Source organism: Lampetra planeri, chromosome 25 (genome assembly GCF_965212315.1).
Source record: "Lampetra planeri chromosome 25, kcLamPlan1.2.h2, whole genome shotgun sequence".
NCBI classification, from domain to species: domain Eukaryota; kingdom Metazoa; phylum Chordata; class Hyperoartia; order Petromyzontiformes; family Petromyzontidae; genus Lampetra; species Lampetra planeri.
Genome location: NC_136131.1, coordinates 6690052 through 6703115, shown reverse-complemented (window position 1 = coordinate 6703115; position 13064 = coordinate 6690052). Strand labels below are relative to the sequence as shown.

The following is a 13064-nucleotide window of genomic DNA, read 5'->3' as shown; positions in this document are numbered from 1 at the left end:
ATTTAACCAATCAGATGCAGAGCTCAGAGGCGGAGGAGGGGGGTATTGTAATTATATATTAGTAATTAGTTAATTAGCATGTGTTTCCTCTATAAGGAATGCAGTTGTAAGATGTATTACTTAATAATACGCTTCTAGGCCGCACTCAGCCTGTAGCTGTCAGAGGGGTTAAAGCTACATGTATTTGTCTCTCAATTCAATGAATTCTAGAATTAGTCTCGGCCAGTAATAATTAGTTTTACATAACACTTCAACGTTATCAAAATCAATTGAGTGTCCTTGGCAAGCATGTTCTGCATCTGCCGACAGTTGTGTTTGAGAGTATTTGATATTTCTTTGGTGTTCGTTTAGTTTTACGCTGTTATGTCTCGTCTGTCCAATATAGCATCTGCCACTTAAGCAATTAATCAGTAAAAATGTTCTTGGTGTGGTTGTCACACCTGATGATGATTGCTTGTGTTGCAATCGAAATGTGATATAATTTATTTTACTTTATATCTACGTAACTTTACCGAAAGAACCAAAGAGTATGGATCCCTGCAGTCACGAAAACTTCAAATCTAGATTGATTACACACCTTCTGTTGATAACTTAGGAAATTAATCTTTAGTACAAGATGCTATTTTTATTTTATTTTGTATACCATGCCAAATTTGACTCAGATGTTTTAGTTTTTTTCAAAACTTTAGCTAATTTGTTAATTACTTCTGCAATATATAGTATTTAATTGTTTTAATAACCTGATCGCTTTCAGCAGTATTGCTGTTCGATCTTCGGTCGATCTTGCTTTGACATTCAATGCTGTTAATTTGAGCATTATTGTAGCCATTTAATCGTAGCGCTTCTTTAACATTTGATATTTTTCTCTGGTGATGGGACTTTGTAGGATGAACGTTGAGATATAAAAGGGCCCAGGGTGGCCAATAAGCTCTGAATTGGTCTATAATACGGTAGGCACTGATAAGGGGTTGAGAGGTATGGGTCCTGATAAAGAGTCCCTCAAACAACGCAATCTGGCTGTTGCCTGATGATGCCGGTTGTAATTACTGGCAAAACGTCGTACTCAGATTGCAAATGTTGTGGCTTTGCTCTCCAACACACCGCTGTTGTTGTACTTGTAACGAATTGGCACGTTCTGTTTACGTGACAAACCTTACTAATTGGCTGTATCGGGTGGTGGCGGGTTTAACGACACATTTATATTTACACGATCTAACTCAACTAAACCTCTTATGATATTGGTCTCGAAAGCCAACCACGTGTTCAACACTTTGAAGCGTTGACGTCACCATACATGCTGAAGTGACAACGGGTAGACGTCATCAGGCTGAACGCTGACCCCCACCCGCGCAACGCGGGCGCGGAGGTGACGTCACCATGTACATCCGCGCGATGACGTCACCAGCCGGATTCGTGGCGGGTGACGTCACCAGCCGGATTTGTGGCGGGTGACGTCCACCCATTGCCTCGTGGGCTCTTGTTGGTCAGATCACTCCCCACGAACCGCACGAGCAACACATCAACTGCCCATGCAGATAGAGTCACGCGGTTATGCTCCGGATTACAATACGCACTTAACCATGCATTCTAAAGTTAGACGTTTGGGGTGCGTTTCATTATGCGGTACATATGTGTAGGTGTGTTAAACCAAGGTGGTTTAACAAGTTTGGTGGTTTTCTTGGTTCTTTCGGTAAAGTCACGTAGAAGGGAAGTAATACAATAATATAAATAAAACATAATAAAATAATTGTATAATATAAATAAAACATAATAAAATAATTGTATTATGTTTTATTTTTATTATTTTATTACTTCCCTTCTACGTGACGACTTTACCGAAAGAACCAAGAAGATTAATCCCTGCAGTTACGAAAGCTTTAAATCGAAATTTAAGTTTGGTGGTGCGTCTTATAATCCGGTGCGTCGCCTTCTAACCCAGTAAAAGGGGCGGAGCCCAAATAGCAGGGAGGAGAAGAGAGTAGTGGGCGTGGTCTCGATGCGGAGGGGAGGCGGGGCGGAGTTTGCGCGGGAAACTTCTGGAAGAGAGCGCGCGCGACCGCCCTCGTTCGCTTTCTCCCCCCACCGCCCCGCCCTGTTACGTCACGTCCGGTCCCGCGGTGACGTCACGCGGTGCCATATCCGGGGCTCGCGCGCCCTCCCGCGCTCAGTCCCCGCCCCGCGCCGAGGTGAGAGCCGCAGCTCTGCCTCCATCCCCTCAGCAGCATAACCCGCTTTATTATTATATCTCGCTATTGCACTTATATTTAAACATTCTAGGTAACTTCGATATCTCTGCAAGTATTTTTTACATCAGGTTTTTAATTTTAAATATTTTTTTTCTCCTCAATTTGTGTTAATCTTTCAAGCAGCCTGTTATTATGGCGCCTGCTCGGTATTCGACCAAGCACGCCTGTTAATGATATTTAATTGAATTAATTTCCCAAGGTAATTATTGGTGGTTGTTTAATGCCGCAGGTCTGAGTCCCCCTCTCTCTGCTCCACGGAGCCGCGCGTCGGGACCTCGGCAGCCGCAGCAGCCGCCTCTGCCTCCGCCTCCTCCGTCTCCTCGCTCTCGCGCGACCCGGCGGTTTTATGTCTTTATTTTGCGAACACGGTACGTGTCCCCCCCCCTTCCCCCCGGTTTACTAATGAAACTCGCTCGCGTTTGTCGTGGAGAATAAGCCGTCGCAGTTTTAACGCCTTCGTCGTCGATTGCCTGCCTGTTGACGCGGCCCCTTGGCGGCTGATTTCGACGTGTTTCGTGATGGCGCGCGCTGTCGACGGTTCGCGGTTTTTGTTAAAGAAAAGCTTCGCCGAGATGCGACCGGTGGTTGTTAAAGAGGTCTGATGTTGAAGGCGACAACGGCTATTAACGTCGTGGGGGTGGTGATGGTGGTGGTGGTGAGGGGGTAACCGCGTCTCGTCGACGCGACCCAACATGGCCGGAGGCCTCCGCACAAGATGGCGGCGGCGGTGGTGGTGTCCACGCTGCATGACGCAGGCGGACGTGAGCGGCTGCTCGTCCTTGTTTCTGTTTAGGCGGAGTCCACCTAGGTGCGGGATGGGTTAAAGGGCGGGGGTGGTGGTGGGTAAGGAGGTCGAGAGAAGTGTTTAATGCGGAGCGGATGGGGGATTGAACGACGCCGCGGTTCGTAGCGAGGTGTGCGTAGGTGGTCTATCGTTCCTCATCGCCTCCCATCATCGCCACTCATGTGACCCCGACCGCGTGTAACCGAGATGTTCTCCTGTGGCGAACGAATCCTTGGCGCGTGTACTCCTGAAACAAAAGACAATTGTGTTCGCCCACGTGGTGTGTGTAAAACGTGCGCACGGACTCGGCCACGTGTGCAATCCAGTCTTCGGCCTTGGGTGAGCGCACGCCCCTTGCTCTTGTCCATTATACGGACACGAACTCGTGCCACGTGTCCCCCCCCCCCACACCTTATCGGGCATCTGCTGTATGACTCGCCAATCCCTCAAGTTCGCTCGCCCCTTTTTCGCGCCTCCATTCCACTTAATCTGTTAACACCTCGTAGTCTTTGTCTCAATTCTTGCGATTTTAAATGTGGTTTCGCTTAATTCGTTAGTATTTTATCATCCGCCCTAGGCCTATAACGTGGTCATTGACCTCCCTGCTTTATGTAGCCGTGTTGATGGGGGGGGGGTGGCTTTTACCAACCTGTACTTTAAAATACTTGTCGATCATGTTTAATCCCAGCCCAAGCGGGAAACGACTCCCACCTTTTAGTCGGCCCCACATGTCTACACGTGGGTCTAGACACTCCCAAGGGCAAAGTCTTGGAGGGCCCTTCGTTCCAATCCACCCGCACCCACGTGGTATCCTCCGCAGTGTGTACTGTACATGTGCCTAGCACGGTCTGCCCGGTTTCGATGTATAGCGCCTTTGTCCTTAAGTCCTAAGCGTTGCAACGTGTGGTTTAATCTGTTGCCTGTACTTGCATGGTTTTATCAGTGCATGCTCCTATTTATAAACTGGTAATGCCTATGCGCACGAAAGTGAACGACTTGAGTATGGGCCGATTAAATCGCGCATCGTGTACAGGTATCTGTGCAATGAAGTTAACCACAAATCTAACGCGGGAGTCGAGGATTCGCCTCAATTTGACTACGTTTAGCTCTGCTTATGCCGCCGTATTTTGTGCGTCACCGGCATGCAATCGGCATATATCACGCATAGCAAGTAATTGATGCATACTTGAGTGAAAAGGGTCGTTTTTTAAATGCGTCAATGGATGAGTCAACGCGCCGCCTAATGAGTTGATGGGCGCGTATAGAGGGAGGGGATACGGCCATTTCAGCAGCAGCGGACTGCATCCGCAGTGACGCGGCTCGCGCATAATAACGTCGGGTCGCGTCGAAACCCTGTCTCCTCCCCCCCCACCACGCGTCCTCTCTCCCCTCCAACAGAGCTGTTTGGCAGCCATTGCAACCGAAGTGGAGCGAGAGGCGACGCATTTGGGCAGAGCCACCGCGGCGCGGAAGAGATTTTCATGTCCGAGCCGAGGCTCCGCGTCAGCTGTGTGTGTGGAGCGAGCGCCGAGACGCAGCGCCAGCAGCAGAGTAAGAAGAGCGAGCCGCGCAGCCGGAGAGGAGCAGCTGCCACCGCCGCCGCAGAGCCGCTCAGCCCACCCCCCCACGCCCGCCAGCGTCGCCGCCACTACTACCGCCACTGCCACAGCAATAGCCACAGCAGCAGCAACAGTCACAGCCCGCCGTTGGCCGCGCGCCCCCACTCGCCATGGCGCTCAACGTTAATCGCAGCGTGTCCGACCAATTCTACCGCTACAAGATGCCACGACTTATAGCGAAGGTCGGTTTGGGGTGGGCTTGGGTGTGTGGGCATTAGACATGCTGGTGTGATGGGTGAAGTGAGACTCCGAGACCCACTAGCGTCAATCGGAATATTTATACTGGAGGAATCCGATGGGCTTTTAAAGCTTTTTCACAGATGTACAGTATGTTACTGGAATGTAGAAGCGAGCGATATATTTGACCAATTGATATATGGATTTATGTTAATTGCAGCAGTGCCAACATGATTATTTGGAGTTTGTTAAAATGAGCTTTTTCAAACATGACATGATTGTAATTGCCCAATGTCAGGCTAGCCATTCCAGCAGTGCCAGTTTGCTATCCTTGGCCCAGCACAAATCAATAACTAAAGATGAATCGAATACGGCTGTGGCTGTCCACATTGAAAAACTATGGGTATAACCTTCACCTGAAGTTGAGGAGAAAGCTTAACTTAGTGTTTGTTTAGTTTGGCCGTTCTATATCTAGCAATTATATATTATAACGTACCATGTGAATGTCAACTAATTCACTTTTGCCCAAGTTCTGCTAAACAAAGCAACTAGTCAATGGTTCTGTTTGAGACCAGTCACTGGCTGCGTGTTGACTGGTAGTCTAATTTAGCCTATACCATTTGTGCTCGAGTTTGCACACAATGTTGAATTCTTTGATATTGTTACCTCTTATGGTTAAATGCGTAATTGGTACTCGTTTGCTAAAATGGTGGGTTCCAAATGCACATGTCTGCTGGACCTGCGTTTCACTGTTCCCTCTCCAGGTCGAAGGAAAGGGAAATGGCATCAAGACAGTGGTTGTGAACATGGTTGATGTTGCCAAGGCTTTGAATCGGCCTCCAACATGTAAGTGGATCTGTGTAACTGCACGTGAAACTTGCACGCAGACATTTTCTTCCAACCGGAGTGGTTGCGTCGTCCACCTGACAATAACTGTTCACCACTCCCACCCCTGTACGCGTCACAGATCCAACCAAGTACTTCGGCTGCGAGCTGGGGGCACAGACCCAGTTTGACGCTAAGAACGAGCGCTACATAGTGAATGGCTCGCACGAGTCGAACCGCCTGCAGGACATGCTCGACGGATTCATCAAGAAGTTCGTCCTTTGCCCAGAGTGTGAGAACCCTGAGACTGACTTGGTGAGTGGTTGTTGGGGGTGGAGTTGGAGGGCAGTGTAGGGTGGGGGGGCTGAGGAGGTTTGGGGATGTTCGTCACTTTACGGAGTGGAAAATAACGCTGACAATCTGACGGCAATCTTGAGTTGACACATGATCACGAAGAACAGATTAGATTGACCAATATCATTACAAAATGAGAGCAGTGACTGTCAAACAGCTTTAGGCTGCTTTGCTCAGACAGGCAAGCTGCTGTATGTTGTGCAATGAAAGCAATCGTGGAATTATTGTGGGAAGCGGTGGCGTATGATTAGCCATTTACACTCCAGCATTATGGGCGGTGAAGGTGGCCAGTATAGTACGAACCACACAGGTCCCTTGTTTGCTGTTCGAGCCTTTATATGTGCTTCCTCACAACACTTTCCACAATTGCGTGTTCTTCAAGGAATATTTTGTTTTGTGCAACAGCATGTGAACCACAAGAAGCAGACCATCAGTCAATCCTGCAAGGCATGTGGCTACCGTGGCATGCTGGACACAAAACACAAGCTCTGCACCTTCATCCTCAAGAACCCGCCTGGTAAACTCCATGCAGACACAACATGCTCCGGTAAACAAATGCTTCACATGAGGCTGCTGCATTGTTTACTGGGACTTTTAAAACATGCTGAGATTGTAGCGCTATGTTGGTAATTTAGTATGTGGTCGTGTAAAAATTGGCTTCACGTTACTATAGGGAATGCAGTATAGTCTTGTTGATGCAGTAACATTCAGGTTTACAATCCCAAATTGTATTGAATTCATAATCGATCAAAATACAAGTGTCTCGGCTGTACAAAAGAGTGGTGGTTCTGGACAAAACAATTGCAGTGCAAGCTGAAAATGAGTTGTAGACGGCAGTGAATTATAGTTGGAATAGAGGCATGTCTGACCTTGAATGGGGGAATGGGTTCAGAATTTTGACTTTGTATAACGGTTTGTTGTGTGAACAGAGATGAGCGAGAGCACGGCCAAAAAGGACAAGAAGGAAAGCAAGAAAGGAAAAGGCGAGAAGAATGGCTCAGTCTCGAGCGCTGCGGCGGAGAACGCAAACCAGCGTGCCAACGGAGAGGACATCGATGTCCCTGAGGTGGTGAGTGGCGCTGTCAAGTTGGGCACTGGGGAGGGAGGGGGGTGTTTTGTGGGTCACGGGCGTAAATATCGATCTTTGCGACTCGCAGATGAAAAAGCCTATTGCAAGTAATATCTATAGTGAAATGCACATGGTAGCGTGATTTGCATTTCAAAGATTCAGTATGGAAATCATTTACAGTGAATTCAGTATTTGGATTTTATTTAAATGGAACACAGAAAATTTCCCCCCAAGTCATGTTTTTAAACATTTCATTTCTGTGACCCGAGGCAGGAAAGTTGTAATTTTTTTTCTATCTACGTGACTTTACCGAAAGAACCAAAGAATACAGATTAGTTGTTTGTGGTGGAACCATTGTTTTTTAAAGCCCCTGAGATCAAAACCGCTTGGCCAGCGCAAACCAGTCATGTAATGGTGCATACGCTGGTAAAAACTACGCATCGTCAGGTCTAATTATGACCTAGCATTGTTGCCGCTCCAGAACAAACGTGTGAGCGCTCAAAGAGATGGCTGATGACTCGCAAGCCAAACGTTGGCTGTATTGTATGGATGTTTGTAATGAGGTGGGTCGTCTGTAAGGTGTTAATTGTACACTGGGTTGTGTGGTCAAACCAGGTCTTGCGAGGCATGGCGAGTGTGGGTTATTGGCACATGCTTGTGTAGTGAGATGTGTAGGTGTTTTACGAGGGCTTCTTTAGAAAGGGCTGGTTTGCGGATGTATATAGAGCCCGCTTGCTAGGTGGCAGGGGTGAGGTATTGGATCCTCGACTTGGACAGTGATGGTGGTGTCTTGCGCCATCGCTGCACACGCGTCGAATAGAAAGCAAGGGACAAGTCCTTACTGACAACTCCTATCATTTTTCATTGCTGAAGGGGTTGCCCCCCTACCTGAAAATCCTGGCTCCGCCTTTGTCTTAACATGTTCTCATTTGGCAACATGGAATAAATGGCTCTTACGAAGGCTTGCTGGGCAAGGTGAGATGTAGGTGCCTTTACGAAGGCTGTCATCGGGGTGCATATTGTGTGGGTAGGATGGAGATTTGAGCGGAGATGGGGGTTGTATTAGGGCTCATTTGGGGCTGGAATGTATGAGGCTATAGCTAGGCTTGTTTATCAGGGCAGGTTGTGGGCAAGTCGTGAGTGCTGGTTAGGGAAGGTGAAAACCTGATTCTTAACGAGGCCTCACCTATGCAGGCTGGCACAGTCGATGACGACGACTGGTGCGATGACACGTCTGAGGAGGCGCAACGGCGCCGCATGGACGAGATGAGTGAGCACGCCAAGATTCTCACCATGACCGATGACCTGGAGAAGCCCCTGGAGGAGAGGGTCAACATTTTTTATGACTTTGTCAAGGTACCAGACATTGGCACGGGTGCCCCCTCCACAATGCACTAACTGGATTATTGCAACCTTTGAAAAATGATGAGTTTTGTAATGGGAGATGGATTCTTAATTTATAACTAATCCTGTTTGTTGGTGATAGAAAATCGTTATTCATAATCAACGTTTTTGGGTTTAGATCGCGTTATTTATAAATGTGTCGTAACCCTCCACCACCCGACACGGCCAATCAGTAAAAAAGTGTCACGTTGACAAAAGACAATTAGTTCACTGCTTTAGCCCACCGGTGTGTTGAAGCGTGAAACCACAACAATTTACAATTTGAGTACGACGTTTCGCTGGTAATTGCATCCAGCATCATCGGGCAATTCGCCAGAATGGTGAGGCTCTGCTGTCTCCCGTTCTTATATAGAGCAGCAGCAGGGTGACGTCATCATTAACTCATCAGGTGCAAAGATTTGAGGGGGGGGATTATTGTGATTATGCAACATTAGTAATCAGTTAGTGTTTGTTTCCCTTATAAGGAGTTGTAATATATCTTATTTAATAATACGCTTCCAGGCCACACTAAGCCTGTAGCTGTCTGAGCGATTAAAGTTATTTCTGTTTCTCTCAATTTCAATGGTCCTTCTTTGAATTCACGATTACTGAGTGCTGGGGCCTCATTGCTAAATGATGAGTAACAGAAACATTACTTTTTTTTTGCAATAAATAGGTTTTTTTATTGAGCCATATAATCGAAAAAATAATCAGTAACTGCTTTGTCCTGCATTTAATATGGTCAATTAACACATGCAAGATGAATGAGACTAATCGGTCACGTCTTGTGGATGGTCCTCAACATAAGTGGAATTGAAGTTCTTGAAACACAGCCACTAGTGGTAATCAACTGATAGGGATTCGACTGGCCACCATGTGGGCAAGTGGAGAGGGGTAAGCGCTGTGATTATGGCCACAATGTTTCAGCTTGCTCTGTGGCGATGTTGTGGCGTGTGCAGCACAAGCGCGATGAGGGCGTCCTAGAGGGCGCAGACAAGGAGCTGGTGGCCGAGGCAGAGCGGCTGGAGGTGCGCAACATGGCGCCACTCATCCTGTCAGAGCTGCTGCTCGACGAAAACATCCGCGACCAGCTCAAGAAGTACAAGCGCCACTTCCTGCGTGTACGTCCGCTGCGAGTGGCAGCAAGACGCACCGTTGCTTGGCCAGGCCACAGCAGCCAGCGCACACGACACTTGCAGACCTTTGCACCCATCATCATCTGTGCCCTCAAATGTTGTAGTTTATTTTTTTTTAGTTGATCACGTGGCTTTGTCTTTGCAGTTTTGCCACCGCAACCTGAAGGCCCAGAAGTACCTTCTGGGCGGGTTTGAGTGTGTGGTGCGTGTACACCGGGACCAGCTGTTGCCCAAGGTGGCGCACGTTCTCAAGGACATGTACGACTCGGACCTGTTGGAGGAGGAGGCCATCCTTGGCTGGCACGATAAGGTAAGGGTGGTACTGGCTTTTGAATGACAGCTGTTGGAAAGGGCCCCAGATTCTGTTACGTTAGACCTGGTCTTCATAGTCGACTTTGGGTGTTCAGTGCGCCCACTTTATACGTTTGGTTATTACCCATTGTCAAACTATGATGTCTGAGCGTCATGCTTAACGAGAGATGCATGCACATTCGTGCAGGTTTCAAAGAAATACGTGTCGAAAGAGCTGGCCAAGGACATCCGTACCAAGGCGGCCCCCTTTGTCAACTGGCTCAAGGAGGCTGAGGAGGAGTCTGAGGATGGCGAGGATGATGAAGATGACGATGACAAGGATGTGGAGGTTCGAGCAGCGCGTTCACGTATACATGGGTGTGGGGCTAATGCAACGGACGCGTGTTAAGGGCCACGCGAACCCTGCTTTCGAAAGTGGCCAAGTGTTTTTTCCATCGCTTGGCCATTACTAAGGCAGGGAGAGAAACAGGAGGATTTTACCGTGTTTGTGAGACGTGATTCATTCTCACCAAACCTCGTGGCCTTCTTACAACTGTATTCAACATAATGTTTCGTGCGATTGACTAAACCACTTGTGTGCTGCATAGCATTGACTAGAGCTTAATGGCCCCATATCATTTTCTCAGGTGGTGTACGACGAGAAGACCACCCACCTGAAGGTGGAAACCATCAAGAAGCCAGTGCAGGAGGAGGAGGCAGATGTCGACATAGACGCTATCTGATACCCGCAGCGTGCGCAACCAGAACGGATCCCACACAACGCGCAGTGGCAGAAGGCGCCACTGCGTGCGTGGTGCCCGCCAGCACGAGAGTCGCGCACCCCACCGTTGCCCCCCCCCTCCCTCGCTCGCTAGCGCTGTTGTAGTCTAGAGCGCAGGCTCACAAGCTGCTGCGTACATAGCTTCCGCATGATGCCCGTACAGGCATGACCCCCCCCCCCCCCGCTGCCTTGCAACGTGCGTGGCTATCTCGTGCCACCACACTCCGGATTCTGCATTCTCTCTCGTGCTACCAGGCCCCTTCACTCGCCTGCCTTCCCTTCTCTCTCGCCCCTGCATCCACGGCTTACAACTGGTGGCATGGCTATTATTAGTCGAGTACTTGTGTGTTTTTTGATAATCGTAAACGGTGTTGCTGATTGTAGTTAATGTACTTCTAGGTCGGTGATGGTATAAAGGAAGAAAGTGCTTTTTTTCTTTTATGAATGCTTCACAAATAAAATTTTGCCTGTTTGCGTTACTGAGTAAACCGAGCTGCTTGGCAATCTCTTCTGTCTGAATAAAAAATTGTGCTAATGAAATCTGCTATGTTCATTGAACTGTCTGCTGCTATGCGTTTTCTGCATTGGTATTGTGCCATGTCAACTTTTGCCCCTATGAATTACGATACTTCGAGGTTCGAAAATGGACACCGATTTTAATATTCAGCATGGTACACGCTCAAGTTGATGCAGTCTGAATTCACAAATTATCATTGGTCAATCCCCTGCTGGATGAGGCTAACCTTGGGGTGGGGGGTGGTTGAACTGCTGGTGTGGGTGGAAGAAGAATCTTGCAGATTTAACTCGCTCGAGCAACGGTTGGGAATTGAACGGAAATTCGATTTCTGCTCCATTTTCCAGCCGTAAATGTGGACGCGTTAATCGGCAAGGAGAATGGTGGGCTAATGTGGGTACTTGTGATTTCCAAACGGGGGGGGGGGGGTTAGCCAGTGGAAGAGTAGGCCAAAATTGTCGCCTAATTATGCTTTTAATGCCACCGAGTTGTGCGTACTAGCTTGACTCGTTCTTTCGTGGGACTGAAACCACTGCTTGGGAAATGCGCACCTGGGTGACCGCAAACGATGCCACTGGGTGGTCTTGGCGGTCGTGGAAGCTGCACCATGTGCTTTGTTAAAATTTTCCCTAAAGAAAACATCCCTTGGAATATAACCCTACCATGTGGAAATATAGCCAAAGCCTCGCCTTGCTCCAAGTCGTGATACTCGAAACTGCACCTTTGTCAAAACCTTGCTAAAATGAGTGCACCGTTAGAATATTTCAAGTTTGTTAAGTCGGATGAGAAAAGCTCAAGGATAGTCCCATTTGCAAGAGTGACATGGGCCTCCAAAATTACGAGCCAAAAATTTAAGTAGAACGAAGCAAATGGAAATTGGAGCAGAAACATGAAAAAGGTTCGTCTTGATTTGAAGCTTTCGTGACTGCAGGAATCCATACCGTGTCACGTGAGAAATTCACGAACATTTAATTCCCTATAGCGTAAGTTGGCTCGAGAAGCCTGTTTACGTTGATCGCAGAGAAATTAAGTTGCAGAAACATTGGGTGATGTGTGTACTAATGTAAACCGACAAGGACATGCGTACCTGAGTAGCCTGGGGTGCCAACGCTTGAAAATGCGTGCGGCCCTCAGAGTAGTTAGATTGTGCACGGGCTCCTCTGTGGTATTGCTTCGTTGATTTGTGCTCAGATTATATGGCACCGTAATTAACCTTCATTTGCATACATCTCGCTCCATGCTAAGGATGCAGTGGTATTGTGTCATCACCGATTCGGGTAAAGAATCGTTTCAAGACCTTCATCTAGGCGTTGTGTCCTTGGCTGTCCGAGACGAGTATTGACGCTTATTAAAAACGCGTTTCCATGAAGGTCAGCGCTTTTGTGACATCGCTGGTGACATTCGAACCCAATGTATAGGGGAGTGACGTATTGGTGGCATTCCTGCAGCGCGCCTGATCGTAACTTTAAAATTGTGTTCATTCACGTGTAACAAAGGCAGGTGCGAGAATTTGTCCTATAATTGGCTGGCGTCTTTAAATACCAATCCATGGTTGGAAACAGACCATGCGCTCATTCACACAGGGAGCTGCAATGGTAACACTTTTACCTCGCAGCAAGAACGCCCTGGGTGTGACACCTGGCACGGGCGATTTGTGTGTCCAGCGAGGACGTTTTCACCCGGTCTGTATGGGGGTTTCCTCCCAGAGCAAATGACATACAAAAATACAATTGCTGTTGGCCAAACGTCCCGTTGCAGGACCCTCTTGGAAAGGTAATCGGACTCCTTGTGACCTTTGGGTAAATATGTGCACCTCGTCCGAGTGACTTGACTAGACACTTAATGAATAAATACAGTCGACTGTTTATGATTCGTTAAGCCAACT

General features: G+C 48.0%; 1 protein-coding gene and 1 non-coding gene across 2 annotated transcripts; both read left to right on the top strand.

Annotated features, from left to right (window-relative positions):
- The first annotated feature begins 2117 nt into the window (after positions 1 to 2117).
- On the top strand, positions 2118 to 11205 carry LOC144727334 (eukaryotic translation initiation factor 5-like). The gene is made up of 12 exons (XM_078606078.1): positions 2118 to 2186; positions 2476 to 2614; positions 4429 to 4831; positions 5591 to 5672; positions 5794 to 5966; positions 6411 to 6522; positions 6935 to 7074; positions 8269 to 8430; positions 9417 to 9578; positions 9739 to 9903; positions 10093 to 10233; positions 10532 to 11205. The coding sequence occupies exons 3-12, from the start codon at positions 4760 to 4762 to the stop codon at positions 10625 to 10627; spliced, it is 1305 nt and encodes a 434-aa protein (XP_078462204.1). The 5' UTR covers positions 2118 to 2186; positions 2476 to 2614; positions 4429 to 4759; the 3' UTR covers positions 10628 to 11205.
- LOC144727539 (small nucleolar RNA SNORA71) lies at positions 10306 to 10436 on the top strand. The gene has a single exon (XR_013587417.1). It is a non-coding gene; the product is annotated as a small nucleolar RNA SNORA71 (small nucleolar RNA).
- Positions 11206 to 13064: the final 1859 nt, after the last annotated feature.

Bases quoted from the DNA above. Each gene is read 5' to 3' on its own strand.
- LOC144727334 (XM_078606078.1), top strand. From the start codon at position 4,760: ATGGCGCTCAACGTTAATCGCAGCGTGTCCGACCAATTCTACCGCTAC. The intron at 7,075-8,268 runs GTGAGTGGCGCT...TCACCTATGCAG, and splicing joins ACATCGATGTCCCTGAGGTG to GCTGGCACAGTCGATGACGA. The intron at 9,579-9,738 runs GTACGTCCGCTG...TTGTCTTTGCAG, and splicing joins ACAAGCGCCACTTCCTGCGT to TTTTGCCACCGCAACCTGAA.